The following is a 16,404-nucleotide window of genomic DNA, read 5'->3' as shown; positions in this document are numbered from 1 at the left end:
AACTGCTGACCCTCACTGGTCCCTCCCATCCACAGGATCAGAAGCCAGGCTTTCCAAGCGACAGTGTGAGCTCATTCTGTAACAGTCCCTCACTGCAGTGTGTCAACTGCTTGGCTGATTCCTGCTCAATGATCAGGTAGCTCTGGCACACTCCTGATGGATTTAGTAACTGCTCAGCTAATAAAGCCCCTCCCTCTATAATACGCAGCCCGACAAACACGGTGAGACCATCTGTCTCAGGTAGGACAGACCCTCTCTGCTCCTCAGTCCGTCTTACCTTGCAGATACATTTCTTCCCCTTCTGTGAACATCTGGTTGCATCTGCTGCATCGTGCGCAGCTGGGATGATAATGTTTGTCCCCTGCCTACAAGAGACAAAAACAAGGCATCAGCTCCAGTCCAGTAAGCGGCTCTGACACCCATTTTTCAACATGAAGGCTTGGAAGAAAAGAGAAAACTCTGTGGAAGGAAAAGTAATTGTCAGGTTGGCCAAACTCCCCATTCTGTCAGCCCAAATGGTACAGCTGACCTCACTGGGCCTGAAAGGGGCTCTCAGGGCAGTTCATCACCAGAACAATGGTGGCCTTGTCTCTTCAGGTTTCTGGCACCTAATCCCTCTTGATCTAGGCATCCCTGATGGGTTGACAGTCAGACAACTCAAACAGGAGAGGCGTCCACTGTGTTTTCCCAAAGCTCCACCTTATGGCTAATGTAGGAGTTTGTATTCCAGGCTGAAGCTGGGTAGCTGGGTAACACTGACACACTAAAAGTCAGTGGCACTGTGGCTGGGGAGAATGCCCAGTCAGCAAGGCACCAGTCATTCAATGCCCAGGTAAGGGAGCCAGGAAGGTATCAGGGAGGTGGAGACACATGGATCTCTGGGACCGACATAGCCAGCTTGGCAAGTTCAAGGTCAAGCTACAAAAGCTACCTCAAAAAAGTTAGGTATATGGACCTGAGCATGACCTCAAGACTCCAGGTACACACACATGTGCATGAGCACACACACATGTGCATGGGCATATACACATGTGCATGAACAGACACACATGTACATGAGCACACACATGTACATGAGCACACACATGTATGTGCATGGGCAAACACATGTATTTGCATGGGCACACACACATGTGAACTTGCACCTACACATACAAACATAACTTAACATATTTTTGCTTTCTTGGCTAAGTTCTCAGAAAATAATCACTTGTATCCAGTTGCACCAAGGACAGAAAATCCTTTTAAAGGAAAATCCTTTGCCTTTGTGGTAAAACTCAGATTCTCTTTTACATTGCTTACACCCATGTTTTGACGAGGTCTTATCGTAAGAGTTCTCAGAGAAGGCATTTCCTGAGGGGGCTTTACAGAATTCTCTAGCATTTTACATACCTAAATATGACAAATGTCATCATAGCAGGTGTTGGGCAAAGTGCTGTCTAGTACAAGTCTATAGACAGGTGCTGGGTTATATTAGTATTGTGGTCCAAAAGCAAGCCTGACCAAAGCAGGATCCTTCATGTACGGCTTAGCAAAGACTCTACCTTACAACAATCAAATAGGCTCTGGGAAAGCATTTCTTTTGAAGTAACCTGTGTTCAGCAGGCAGAGGTAGGCCTGAGAAAGAAGTGGCTGCTTTCTGCTCCTGACCATGTGTGAAACCCCAACAGGAACTCAGAGGCTCAGTCTGATTCCTGTCTCACATCCTCTTGTAGAAGCTACAGACCCATCAGCAGCCACAGGGCAAGGTCACGGTGGAAGGCCACTGAAGACGCTCAACCAGAAAAGGCCATTAGAGATATTTTAAGCAGAAACTAAGCTGTGGGACTTTTCAATGTCATCTGCCAGAAAAGTCCTAGAACTGGTGGCAAAATCAGGTATGAGGAGAAGGAAGAAGAAAACTTTGACTTGGTTTCTAAGTCTGGCTTTGCTGGGACGTCTACCCAGACGTTCAAGTTAGTTTGGGCAATGTCTGGGTCCTCCCAGAAGTGAAGGACTAATAAGACCTTAGCAGGTATCTGCTGTCATCTGTGGTAAATGCATAGCCCTCAGTGAATTTATGGACACAAAGAAACTTCTCCAGGTGGATATGGTTGATTTGCCTTAGCTCTGTACTGAAGTGTTACAAACCTTCTAATTAGGCAAGGGATTAAAACTAAAATGTGCATGTCTATTAACATCACCCTAAAGGTCTGGGGCCAAAGCCAATATGAGAATTCAAGTTAGTTGGTTGGTTAGTTCTTCCCTAGGAAAACATGATTTGATTTTTTTTTCCCACCGAACTGGTAAGGCTGAGAAGAAAACCAACATGTGAAGTGTGTCGGAATTGTACACACTGTTGGTGACTACAGAGGAGGGAATGTCGCAGATGAACGGCTGCGGAGATGGCCGTGAGGCAGGGATCTACTCTGTAAATCAGTAGCTGCCCACCCCATTGAGAGGGTTCTCCATCTTCCCAAAGTGCTGGCTCCACCTTCAGAGGCCAAACGCATCAACAGAGTCACACCCTGTGGAGACTCGAAGAAACAGGTACCAGTTTTGAACCTTTGAGAGTTTTCTATTTCCACAGGCCCGAGGGCTCAAGGACAAGGGAGCCTCTGCTCCAGGTGGTTGAGCTGGCAACCCGTTTCCTTTCTCTTTGTAGAGATGCTCAGGACAGTTCACAGACAAGCCCAGTGTACAGAGTGGAACACCGAGTAGGGCCGCATGCAAACGGACTGAAACTCAGATGTCAATGAAGCAACATCATTTAAACTGGAGGCTTTTTTTTTTTTTTAAGGGAAAGTTCTTCAGTTAATGATTAATAAACATCGAATAGAGAACAGATGTGGCTTACAGAGGCGCTAGCTGTGTAGAGCGAAGGTGACGGTTTGAGTGGTGGTTTGCCAGATACCAGCTCCGGGCACACAGCTGGCGACTCCGGCCATGCCGCAACCTGAGACACTAGAAACGCCATCGCATGCCAGAAATTCTGGAAATTCCATTCTCCATTGAAAAAAAAAAAACAAAAGAAAACAAAACAACAAAACAACCCTGAAAATTCAACAGGGCTCACAGCTGTAATCCGAGGTCTATGGAGGTGAAGGAGAGAAGATAGCCACAAGGTCACCCTGGGCTACTTAGTGAGCTCTCAGTCAGGCCAGGTCTCAAAAACGTAAGGAGACAAAGAAACCTTAGAACCTCACCCCAGCCTTTTACCTACTTAAAACACACGTTAAAACACACTCGGCAGGCAGAGGCAGACAGGTCTCTGTGAGTCAGAAACAAGCCTGAGTTACATAGCAAGTTTAGACCAACCAAGGCTTCACAGTGAGACCCTGCCTCAAAATAAATTCAGAAGAATTTTAGAAGTTCCTATTAGAAGACACACATTCTAGTTAGCATTGGATGCCACGAGGGGGGCTGGGGATTTAGCTCAGTGGTAGAGCGCTTGCCTAGCAAGCGCAAGGCCTGGGTTCGGTCCCCAGCTCCAAAAAAAAAAAAAAAAAAAAAAAAGAGATGACATCACGGATGCCACGAGAAATGCACAGCTCGATTATTTAGCTGAATTTCCTACACATCCTAAATATTAATCACACAAAACCATAAAAATAAATAAACGAACAAACAGTGCTTCAAGAACACTTTGTTGATTATTACATACTTGGTCAATCTTTAGTACATAAGCTAGAATTCTGAGGAAATGCCATCTATCGTAAGATGTAATACAAGATACCAAGTTTTTATTAGACCCATAGCTGTCTGGAAGAGCAGAAAGTTTTCCATTCCTTACGGACATGGAGTAGCTCCAAGTCATGGAGACTCAGTCTGGCAGCCATAGAGCCTCAGGTCTGTTGATACCTTCCCAAGCCCCCAGACACTTTCTGAAAAAGTCTGGAGTGAGAACAGCACAATCTCACCTCCCACTCAGATGTCAGACCCTGCTTGCATATGAGACCCCACATTACTATACACTCCGGGACAGGGCTAGCAAAAGTTGCCTGGGGAGAGGAGGGACATTCTGGCTGGTGGGACCAGAGCGTCTGATACCCAGGAGGGATTCTGGGCCCCTGACTAGCCCTGGGTCAACTGAACAGGCTACAGGCAACAGGGAGAGAGAACCACATTCAAGGAGCCCTTCCTGAGACCATAATTTAGATTCCAGGCTGCTCCTCTAGCTCCTCTTTGTCCTCTCCTTGGAGTGCAGCGACATCAGACCCAAGGCCTTCAAGTTGACCTTTGTCAGTTTATCACTATGTCCTGTTAACTTCCAGAAGGCAGAGCAGATGGTGTGGGAATCAGGGTTTTAAAACAATTGATCAAAGGCCTCAAATGGGGCCTGCTGTGATCTGAGCATCTTAATAGACCTGGCCAAGAATAGGTCACAAACATCTCCCTTCTTAAAGAAACAGTGACACGGGGTTGGGGATTTAGCTCAGTGATAGAGCACTTGCCTAGAAAGCGCAAGGCCCTGGGTTCGGTCCCCAGCTCCAAAAAAAGAACCAAAAAAAAAAACCAGTGACACAAGGGAACCAGTGTTAAGCCCCAGGTCTTGACCATAATCACAGGTGTTTGGGGCTGGCCTCCCATAATGCCTTGCTGTGTGCAGGTTACCACATGAGGTGTTTTCAGTAAATTGTCTCACGGTACTTCAAAGAGGTAGTGGCTGTGTAATGGACCTATCCAGCAGGACGGAGCTAAAGCTGAAATGAACAATTCAGTCAAAGTGGGAAGGCGGAACTGAGGAACACAGGCTCACCAAACCACCTTCTAAAAGCACCAAGAGATTTCTCCTACAGGGATCTCTAGTTGTGAGGCAGGGGAATGCCATCCACAGTAATTTCCCTGATACTGGAACATGTTCTCTCTTGGGTAGACTCTTGAGAAACATCCAGGGCCTGATCCGGAATGAACTTCCATAAGAGTTACGAGCGAGGCGGAAGGTGGTAGGATTTTAACGTCTAAGTTGATGTGGAGTCAGAGCTTAAAGGAGCCAAAGGAATCAGAGAGTTCTTTCCACTCCCCAAAACATGCTGGAAACAGGACTGGTGGATGGTGACTTCAGCTAAGGCTGTGCAGATCAGCAGGATGGTGTCCACCAGGAGCGTTCCAAATCTGCTGTGGGTCTCTTTTATTTTTATTGTTTTAAAAGGTTTCTGTGTGTCTATTTGTGTCGGTGTTCACTGGCATGTGCATGGGTTATGCGGACATGCATGTACACTGGGACACACATGCACACTGGGACATGCATGTGCATTGGGACACACATGCACACTGGGACATGCATGTGCACTGGGACACACATGCGTACTGGGTATCTTTCTCAATTGCTCCCCTCCTTACTGAGTCAGGATCTCTCACCGAACCCAGAGATCCCTGATCTGGGCAGACTGGCTAGGACATTACTCATTTAGCTAGACTGGACAGGCAATAAACTCCGGGGACCCTCTTAGCCTCAGCCTCTTCGTCCTGGGACTGCAGGTGTGAACCACCACACCCAGTTTTCACATGGGCTGGGAATCCAAACTCGAGTCCATGTGGCTGAATAGAAGGCACTTTAACCAATGAGCTTTCTCAATTAGGAACCCTTTAAAGATATATTCAGTAGCCCTGGAGTAGAGCCCGGAAATCAGCCACCTTAAAAAAAAAATGTATAAACACTAACTAACGAGTCAACATGGTCACCATGTACCCGGAAATCATTGTTCTGGGTGGAATCAAAGCCGCACACCTGAGGGCAGTGGAGGAAGCCAGAGGTTGGGACCAGGACCTGATGTTTGCTTGTCTATCAGGAAAATGGGTGGAGAGGCAGACTCCAGGCACAAATGATCCCTGCTCAGCATCCACGGAGGGCAGGGCTGCTGACTCAGCCCCTGTGCAGCCACTGTTTTCTCCTTAACTGGGAGAGGTTTCCAGGTTGACTGGACAGGCCTGATCTCCAGATGCACAATCATCTGTTTCAGGAGGCCTTTTCCGGATTCACCATCAACTGAGGGTGTGCCCTGGGCCCACGTTTGTATCCTGGCACAGGTGAATAAATCTGTCCACGAAGCCCACGGGCACTACAAGCCTGTGCAAATCCAACCTGCAGCGGTGAAAACACCCTGGAACTCTAAGGCCTTACCAGCTACAGTCTTCCTGAACTGCCAGACTGCCCCAGCTATCACCACCATGTCACAAGGAGGGTGGCAACTTGCTTTCAAAAAGCAAAGAGACACAAAATAGCTCTTGTTTTAGCCACCTGCTTAAAACCAGAAAGGGGGCAGGCAACTCTGTCCTCCAGCAAACAGCTACAACATCTCGGGGAAGCCGTATTGTATTTTGTACATTGTTACTACTTTCTTGACTCCTTCCAAACAATTAAAGGTTTTAAAGCAATCTCTGTCACTCTGTGGTGTTAAACAAATATTACCGGCAAATACATACATCCCAAAGGGACATAAGCAGTGTCCGAGTTTCAGTTTTAATTTGGCTTCTTGAGACCAGCTCTTATGTAGCCCAGGCTGGCCTCTAGGTGACTTTGAACTCCTGATCATCTCACTCCTACCTCCCCATTCTGGGATTCTGGGTATGTGTCAGAGCTACAGTTCAGTGAATTCTCTATTGATGTTTCAGCATGATGGTGTGTGCAAATGGAGGGGCTTGTAACATTCCTATGGCCATGCCAAGGGCCCAGATCAGGGAACATTTTAGCCAAGATCAGGATCGAGATGATGGGAGCTACTTGGTTTTAAATCACACAATCACCACAGTAGTGTCCTCGGGGCCTCAGAACAAGAGAGGGAGGCTAAAAAGCAAGCCCACACATCACACATTCATGAGCAGCTGGTCTCCCAACAACTGCTAAGGTCATTTGATGAAAAGGGGAAATATCTCTACAAATAATTCTAGGAAAGCTGGACAGCCATATCCCATGAGAGTCCTGCCAAATATATGAGAAAATTAGCTAACTGCTGTTAGCATTTAGCCTAAGCTCCGCCCCATGGTTACCTGGCAACAGCCAGGTGTGCCTGACTCACTATAAAAGGGGTTGCTTGCCCCCTCCTCTCTCTCTTGTTCTCCTGTTCTTGCTCTGTCCTCTTGCTCCTACTCCTTACCATCTCTCTCCCCATTCCCCTCCCCCCCCCAAGTGCTTTTGGACAGCCTCTACTCCTCTCCTCTCCTCTCCTTTCTGCGTCCAGCCTCCCCAGTGGCCCAAACCCTGTGGGGCCCAAGCCCTGTGGCGGAGCAGATGTGGGCCTCCACCATTAATCCTACACATGAGGGCTTGGGGTCAATCCCCAACATCACCAAAGAGGAGGGGAAACCAGGGCAAAACAAACAAGTGACTACCGGGGGAACTAACAATGACAAAACCCCAAAGAGCTATACCCCTGCCTCCTCCAACACCAATAGTGGTGGTGGGAATGAAACCCAAAGCCTATATGATAGCCAAGCCCTCTGCCACTGTGAGCACCCCAGTGCCCTGCCCCTCAGAGACTTAAACAGAGACTTCAGCCAAGAGACACATGGGCGTCTAATAAGCATATAGAAACATTTTGAACATTGTTCAGTCATTAGTAAATAAAATGATAGAAAATGCCTCACTAGTACATGTTAAACTAGCAGAAAGAAGACTAACGTCTTCAGAACATTATTCATGGCTGAGAGTGTCTGTAGTCCTGTTACAACAGCCCCACTACAATCCACATGGCCCCAACCGGTGATTGGAATGTTAAAGTAGGCGTGCCCGTGGGGTGGGTGGGGCACCCCCAAAGCAGTAAGCATACAACCAAAGGCCCAGATGAACTGGAGCTACTTCCTGCTAAGAGAGAGGAGCCAGACATAAGAAATTCTATCAAAGGCAAAGAGCTGGGAAGGAGATCTGAGGTTGCTAAGAGCAGGGCGGGGTTGGGGTTGTGTCAACAGAGCTGTCAATCTGGGGCAACAGGAAAGCCACACGCCTTTATTGCCCCGCACAGCCGTGATTGGTACACAACTGCACACAGCATAATCAATATCTATGCTTGCAGGGAGGACAATCTGTGCTAAGGCGTTTCTTCGTCAATAAAGGTACATGAACAGAGAGGGTGGGGCCTGACCAGGAAGGTAGGATGAAACATCCCATTCACGGTCAAAACCAGGTTCCCCTGCATTCACTCCTCTTGGAGGCCCAGATTAATTACCCCAAAAAGTAGAGTGAAAAGACTCTTCTCCAGAGTGAAGTGCACACAGAAGGCTAGATGTGCAGGCCCAACACCACGCGAGAGCAGCTGCATGAAGATCGTTCAGTGCTTTAAAGGGATTTTACAAATGGCTCGCCTGTCTAGTGTCATGTCTATGTCTTCCTTTTGGGTGTAAGGAGAAAGCCAACTGCAGACAGACAAAGTAACTTGAAGCCGTAAAGGGGACCTGCTCAGTACCTTGACCTGAGTTAAAAGAAAGCAGGCGGACAGGCGGTGAGGAATCACAGTTCCTTCGAGAATAAGTAGAATATTATTGTATAAGATAAAGCCTTCCTAAGTCTGCAGTTTGCTTCCAGAGCTTGCTAAGGCTAAAGAGAGATGAGGTCATGTTTAAAATGCTTTATTTTACCCTCCTGCTTCTGTTTATTCAAAGGACTCTACCACACACCAAAACAAAACACCACTGCAAATAACTCCAAGTCCTTTAAACCTACGGTCCTGGGTGTGTTTTCTTCTCTTTTCCAAAAAGCCATTAGAGTGGACTTAGATCCACACCAGAGTTGAACAGGAACTAGGATTCCCATTTGCCCAGGCCCATTTCCCTGACCCTACCAAGCCTGCTCATCAACGCTGTGTGCCCAAGTGGTGGATTTGCTGTTCCTGGTGGCTTACACTGATTATCGCTGCGTCCACAGTTCACAGCCATAAAAGCCCCGTGTGCTGTGCCCAGTCACCCCTCAGTGTTGTTTCTTGCCATAGGTGACATTCACAGGCTTTGAGCTTAAACCTTTGTCAGTATCCCACGTGGTTTCAGCTTGCCCGTGGTTGTCACAAATTCAATACATTCCTTTCAGATACAAAGTATCTTTTCTTAAGACCGGGAGCAGGTGATGTAAGTTAAATATAGTCCTCTTATCCCTGTCCTCCAACCAATCATTAAGAAATACCCAGGCCTGGGGTTGGGGATTTAGCTCAGCGGTAGAGCGCTTGCCTAGTGAGCGCAAGGCCCTGGGTTCGGTCCCCAGCTCCGAAAAAAAGAAAAAAGAAAAAAAAGAAATACCCAGGCCTGGAGGGTGACCAGGGATCCTGAGTTATGAATGCCCTGGGGTGGTGACTTGACTTGGCGCTCTCAGAAAAGGGTTCATGTACCGAGTTGCTGCAGCTGATGCTCTAGCTTAGCTCAGGTGGCCCTTCCTCCTCCTCATCCGGAAAAATGCCATGTGTCCCGTATACCAGATCGTTCTTCCTTACAAAGTAGGAAGAAGGCTTTGAAAATACTCCCCATACTTTCTTTAGAGAGCTATGCCCCTTTTTGTTTTGTTTTTAGGTAAAATTCCTGACTTCCCGTGTTCTTAGAACTGGGCACAGATCAGAGGTGTATATGAAGTCTCGCACACACGAAATGCACTCTGCGCCCATTACTCGTCCAGGAAAGTGTGCTGTTTGTACCCAGACAGGCTTCCTGCATCCTCCAGAGGCTGCCTTCTGTCACTGCATTTACTCTAGCTCCGTTCATGGCTGTGCTTCGTGAAATCTCACAAGAACATCTATTCTTCCTTTCTGTATCTCTACAATATTTTATCCTTCCTTTCTACGCTTGACGGGCATCTGGGCAGCTTAAAGGTCTGGGCTGTTCTGAAAACGGTGCTGACACAGGCGCCTCTCCATCCTTTAGTGAATTCTAGACCTGTTTTCTTTGCACACATTTGCGGCAGAAAGACGAGTGTTGGTCCACGGGGTGACGCTGCCCAACGGTTGTCCAAAGTGGCTTTGCTTTCTTCCATTACCGTTTTAATCCAAGAGGAATTTGGGGGAATTAAGGGAGAAGAATCGTATTAGGAGTACTTTGCCAAACGGATCCCCAGAGTGTTTTCCTAACCTCTGCGGAGTGAGTGATCCTTTATGAAATTGTCTCTCAGTGAAATCGCTGGTTTAATCCTCCAGCCTGCCACCAGCCCCCTGCATCCTCCTCCTGTTGCAAGTGTCCCGCCGTGAGCTAGATGACGCAAATACCTCCCATTTCTAATCTCTAAACTGACTTGAAATGAACAAGCGGCCACACTGATCCCATCATATCAGTGTCCGCTATGGAGCCTCCATGGTATTTTCCAATTCAGGAAAAGGTTCACTGGATGGCATGGAAAATTCTGTGTGGGGACAGGGAACATCTGAGGACCTAGTAGCTTCTATATGCTTTATCATCGATATATATATGTATATATATATGTATATATGTATATATATATCATCGATCTTCAGCAACTTTTCCTGTATTCATATTTTATCTATCTATCTATCTATCTATCTATCTATCTATCTATCCATCCATCCATCCATCTCTACCGATTTGAGATAGTCTCATTATATAATAACTTAGGCTGGCCCACAACTCATTTTGTCGACCAGACTAACCTCAAACTCACAGAAATTCACCTGCGTCTGCTTCCTTAGTACTAGGACTAAAGGCATGTGCCATACAGGCTTTTAACACAGGGTTGTTACTTTTACTGTTAACAATGGTCTTTGTATTTGCTCTGTGGTAGAAAGTTCTAGAAAGCATGCTCGTATTTTATCTACCCAACACTTGTTCATATACCTACTATGAGTTAGAAGAAGTCTCCAAAGCTATAGAGCTAGCAGTGCACAGTTCTAGGTGTGATGGTGGTGGAGGTGGTGGTGATGATGGTGGTGGTGGTGGTGGTGGTGATGATGGGGATGGTGATGATGATGGTTATGGTGGTGGTGGAGGTGGTGATGGTGGTGGTGGTGGTGTGATGATGATGATGATGGTAATGGTGGTGGTGGTAGTGGTGATGGTGATGATGGTGGTGGTGGTGATGATGGGGATGGTGATGATGATGATGGTAATGGTGGTGGTGGAGGTGGTGATGGTGGTGGTGGTGATGATGATGATGGTAATGGTGGTGGTGGAGGTGGTGATGGTGGTGGTGATGATGATGATAGCCCTCTTTTTCCCTCAAAGTTATGCTAACACATCAGGACTTGGAAGGACTAGGAACTACTTTAGTAGTTTAGACAGATCAAACACTGTCAGAAGTCTTTTTAATCTTCCAAAAACTATCACCGGGGAGCAGAGAAGCTAACAATGATTCAGGAAAGGGCCAATGATGTTTAGAAAGAAAGCGACAATCTTCCAAAATGGTTGCTCATTTAAAGCCATTTTTTAATGGCATCAGTAAGAAAAGGAGTCTAGTCGCTGGGGCCTCCTGAACAGGGAACCACCTGGTTAATTTTAGATTTGTTCTAATGTCCTAACGTCTATCTGTGTAATATCAAAAATGGACTAAGGGTGAATGCAGGCTTAAGAAACCTGTTGGGTTGGAAACTAGATGTGGTGTTGTGTGTGTCAGAGAGCAGACATTCAAGGTTATCCTTGGCTAAATGGTGAGCTCAAGGCTAGGCTGAGGTGAAGGAAACCTGCCAGGTGGTAGGTGCATAGGTGGATAGATAGATAGATAGATAGATAGATAGATAGAGAGATGAATGATAGATAGATTGATACACAGATAGATGATAGATAGATGATAGATAGATAGATAGATAGATAGATAGATAGATAGATAGATAGATGATAGAGAAGGAAATGGATGGATGATAGATGGATAGATGGATGGATAGATAGATAAGGAAATAGAGAGATGGATGATAGATAGTTGGATGGATTAGACAGACAGACAGAAAGTACAAACAGTGTTGGGTTGGACCAAGGACTAAGCCTTTTTATCCATTTTAGCCTGACTAGTACTATAAAAACACCTCACTCTACTAAAAGCTGCCTGTCCCATGATGCCGACTATGTTAGTGCCTATATAAAGGGAAAGCTAATTATTTATTGATGTCATAGATTCACCTGTGAATAATAGGATACAAAGAAACTAGACTGCAAAGCCCCCGGTGCCCTTGGGCATTTTTCTTTCTAAACACTCAAACTCCAAGATTAATTTTCTGTATCCATTTATGTTGACACAAGGGCTTCCTGTGTTGCCCTGGCTGGCCTGGTACTTATTATGTGGACCAGGATGGCCTTGAACTCACGAGCCCTACCTGCCTCTGCTCCTGACTGTTGGGATTAAAGGCCTGTGGCACCATGGCTGAAATGAATTTAAAAGGTGTCTCTTCGGGCACTTGCACTGATAATAGCAAGCTTTGGAATCCAAGTGCATGCCGCTGTGCACACCGAGGAAGAGGCTATGTCAGCTCCTGAGGCTCTGCTTGTGGTAAATTAGTGTGGTTCCAATAGGCCCTTCCTACCCCAGACGCTACCCTACATTCAAGGTCCTCATGTCCTTTACTCTTTTAACAGCAGAGGACATTTACTTTTAAGCTCAACATTTCGAAATTTAAGCTAAATTGGATCAATTCTGTGTCTTGTACAAGGGCCAAAACTAAAGGTTTCTGGTTACTTATGATCTCATTGCTGGTCCCCTCCCAACACAAGAGTCACATGGAGTCAGACTGTACAGTCGCAGCCACTGGAAGGGTCCTCTCAGAGTCCTCTCCCAGCCCAAGAGCCATTGGCTACAATGGTTACATTTGGTTAAACGAGGCTACCAGGCAGGCGTAAGGCAGACAGAGGAACAAGGAGGAACAAGTCTCCTTTACTTAACCTTAGTGATAGCTTTTTAGACGGTGGAACACCTGCGAAGGTGGACTCTTTAGATTTTTAAATATTTAAACCTGTCACACGATGTACAGCCAATAGGCACCCTTGACTGAACTGAGTCTAATGACCGGGTGTGGACCTGTTTGTCAACTGCTTTTCTTTGCCAAGTAGCTATCTTGAAAGTACATTCCAATTCTGTGACATCTACATGGCGAACACTCTCCCAGGGGTCACAACCGTCTCTGACCACCCTGGTCTCTTTTCCTCTCTGCCTCTCTATTCAGCCTTGAGGGCTTCGTAGCAACCAAACTGTCCACAGAACAGCCCAGCTATGGGGCTCTGTGACACCTTCCAAGTTATTTCCCTTAAAACCATTCCGCTGAGCTCTCCAGAGTGGAGGACAGATGGTTCAGTTCTTGGCTGCCTACCCAATACTATCGGACTAAAAATATTTTGTCTTTGTCCCCAGGGTTGAAGGAGCCTTCAGAGCTGACCGAGGCTGGAAAGTCAGAGAGACACGGGTTGCTTTTAAAAACATCCTCCCCTGATATCCTCTCCCGCTGTGACCAGGCTTTTATCCCCCTGAATTCACAAACAACCAATATTCACTGGGAGCAGGGGGAGCTCCCAGCTGGCTCTCAGTTCCAATGTTAGGAGAAAGAAATAACTGGGGGGCAGGGGTTGGGGGGTGGGGATGACAAAGGAGCGTGGAGGATAGGAGTCTGGATCCTTGGAGCTTCTTGGTGATGCCCCACAGAACGGTACACACAGAGTTAAGCACGGTTCACCTTTGGATGACAACCGATGCGTTTCTGTATCCTACAGGGACAGACTCACAATTCACATTCTGCATGCTGGGTGGGTCCTGTCCAGCCTCAAGTTTTCTGGATTCCTCTGGAAGGGCAGGCCTTGGGGATGAGGCCAGGATAAGCAGGGGGAGCTGCGCAAGTGGCTCTCCCACCCTCCACCTGCTTCAGCAGACTCAGGAGAGGAGGGGACGTTCCAGAGGTGAAACGGTGGCCTCCTGGATCCTGACACCCGGAGACTCGAGAGCTTCATCATGGCCCAGCCAATGCTTTGGGAGCTCTGGCTTCCACTGTGTGACGATGTAGCGTTGCGTGGTGGGTGACGTAGCATTGTAACCTTTCACCCTGGGGTGAGGAAGGCCTGCACTGTATCCATAGGCAAGAGACCATCTGACTTCTGAAGCAAATGCATTTTACCATATGATAAAATGGCAGGCACATAGTCGATGCCAGCTATTGCCTCATGACACAAAGATGGTGAAAGCCCAGGGAAGGAGCTACCCTACAGGAAGTACAGGTGAGGCCTTGGGGATGCTCCTTCGTCACTGCTGCACAGCCTGGATGCAGAGGTCCCTCACAGATGACATTTGAGGGCTGCAGAGATGGCTTAGCAATAGCAGCAGCTGCTCTTCCAGAGGACCCGGGCTCGAGTCCCAGCAACCACATGGTGGCTCAGATGACCACAATGACACCACAATGCTGAAATATTTGTTTCCGCTTGTGCGAAGAACATGTTACTAATACAGCCTGTTGCAGGAGATGGCCACCATAGTAGAAGAAGAGACCCCAGGTGTGAGACCTTGGGCTCGCTCTATCCACTTCTTAGGCTTGTTTGTAGCCTTGGAGAGTTGAACGAGAGGCCCCAAGAAAACCTAGCCCCACAGTCCTATGTCTGTGAGGAAACGATAACGGTAATAAACTATACGAATTGACATCGATGCTTGCAGTTAATGTAGGTTAAACAAAGACGCACTGCGTGCAGAGTGGCTTTACACTCTCCCTCAGCCGGCAGCTGCATCGTGTGACTGAAAACCGCACGCACCACACACGCAGCAGTAGCAACCGCTGGTATTTAGACCTTTATCCTTCGGTCTATGAAGTATTTCTCACGTCTCTCCTTGTTGTGGCCCCACAGGCCCATGTGTTTAAAAGTTGGCTCCTAGCAGCTGCTGCTGCTTGCTCTTTGGGAGAGCTTCAGAACCTTTAAGGAGGTGGAGCTTTGCTGGAGGTAAAACCAGGACCGTGTGATCACATTAATGAAGAGTGATTTAGGCACAGTGTGGAGCGGCTGTGTGAGAAAGGGTTCAGTGCCCAGGTGGTTACCAAGTTGCTAGATGCTACTATTTGTGATCCTCCTGCCCCCCAAGCAGCAAGGATCCATTCTCTCTGGAGGTGAGGGAGCCTGCGCCCTTTAACGAGCTGATCAGCTCCCAGTCCCACCATTTCCAGTCCTCAGGTCACCGGATATGCCTAGCTGGAGACCCGGCCTAAGACCACAAGCAGCACTCCTGCTGTTGAAACAATAGGTTTCAACTTGTATCAAATACCACGTGGGTGCCAATACTGCGTGGACATGTTCCCTTTGTCTACTGAAGGAAGTTATGCTTCCTGGCCACACAGTTCAACAACATCTGCAATCTGGCCTAGGCTTCACTGTCTACTCGCTATGAACGTACCCTGTGTACCTGGACACGAAGACTTTGCCTCACCTCAAACATGTCCGTGAGTCAGTGTCTTCCCATGCCCTGCTCTCGCTGACAGGAGTCACTCTCATGTTTCTCTGTGACTCAGAGGACAAACTGGGTAATTGTGTTCGTGACCCTGGACATAGGAGGCTGACCTCTGACCTCCCCATGCGAGTACCCACACACATACCTGCACACATGTGTGCACACACATGAAGTTTCCAAGTGATGCTAAGGTTCATCTCAGTTCTGAAACCTCCTTTCTTTACTCTAAAAACGGTGTGGCCGTGTAGCCCTGGCTGGCCTGAAACTCCCTATGTAGGCCAGGCTGGCCTCAAACTGCTGGGGTTAAAGTATGCACCTCGAGCATTCCCTTTGGTAGATGTGTATTTACTTCTTGGTCTCGGTATATCTTTTAAATATCATTTACATAACACAATGAATAACATCTGCTGGCTAATTAACGTTTTCTCCATTGGACTTGAAGCTCTCGGCAGCGAGAACATTGTCTCATTCATATCCACATTTCAGGAGTCCATAGATGCTACACACACTTTTTTTTTTTGTAAAAACAACCTATTCTAGATGATAACATACCAGTGCTACAAGCTTAGGTTTTGTGTGTGTGTGTGTGTGTGTGTGTGTTCCAATGAGTCTTTATTTTTAGATACCTGAATCTTCATTTCATAGGACTTTCCTGTATCATGTAATGTGATTTTGAAAACCACTCAGAAACCTAGAGACAATTCTTAGCTCACAGGCCACACAGAAAAGGATGGGTGGGGCAGGACCTCACGAGCACAGTCACCTCCTGACCTCTGTCTGAAATACTTCTGATGCGTATTTGCTCGTGTGGACATAAATGTCTGCTTCCTTATTCCATGAGACCAATAATAGACAATTTGCTTGAGGCTTTGCCTAAACTGCAGGTGTAGAAATTTTTAAGACAAAAATTTAAAGTTATTTGTATGTTAAAATTAAATGCTAAAGAAACAAACTGGCCACGTTTCACTTATTTCTTGATGCAGCATCTGCACAGCTCACACACACAGCATCTACACAGCTCACACACACAGCATCTACACAGCTCACACACACAGCATCTACACAGCTCACACACACAGCATCTGCACAGCTCACACACA

General features: G+C 47.0%; 1 protein-coding gene across 8 annotated transcripts in view; it reads right to left on the bottom strand.

Annotated features, from left to right (window-relative positions):
* The window catches only part of Ablim1 (actin binding LIM protein 1), a 141,963-nt gene that overhangs the window by 50,007 nt on the left and 75,552 nt on the right, over positions 1 to 16,404 (bottom strand). For all 8 annotated transcript variants that reach the window (XM_032892257.1, XM_032892250.1, XM_032892255.1 and 5 more), the window contains exon 6: positions 278 to 365. In XM_032892257.1, coding sequence (XP_032748148.1) covers positions 278 to 365 — 88 coding nt within the window. The remainder of the gene's footprint in view (positions 1 to 277; positions 366 to 16,404) is intronic.

The sequence above is a fragment of the Rattus rattus genome, chromosome 2, assembly GCF_011064425.1.
Source record: "Rattus rattus isolate New Zealand chromosome 2, Rrattus_CSIRO_v1, whole genome shotgun sequence".
Classification (NCBI taxonomy): Eukaryota; Metazoa; Chordata; class Mammalia; order Rodentia; family Muridae; genus Rattus; species Rattus rattus.
Note: the sequence above shows the minus strand (reverse complement) of the source record. Positions and strands in the feature narration are given on the sequence as shown.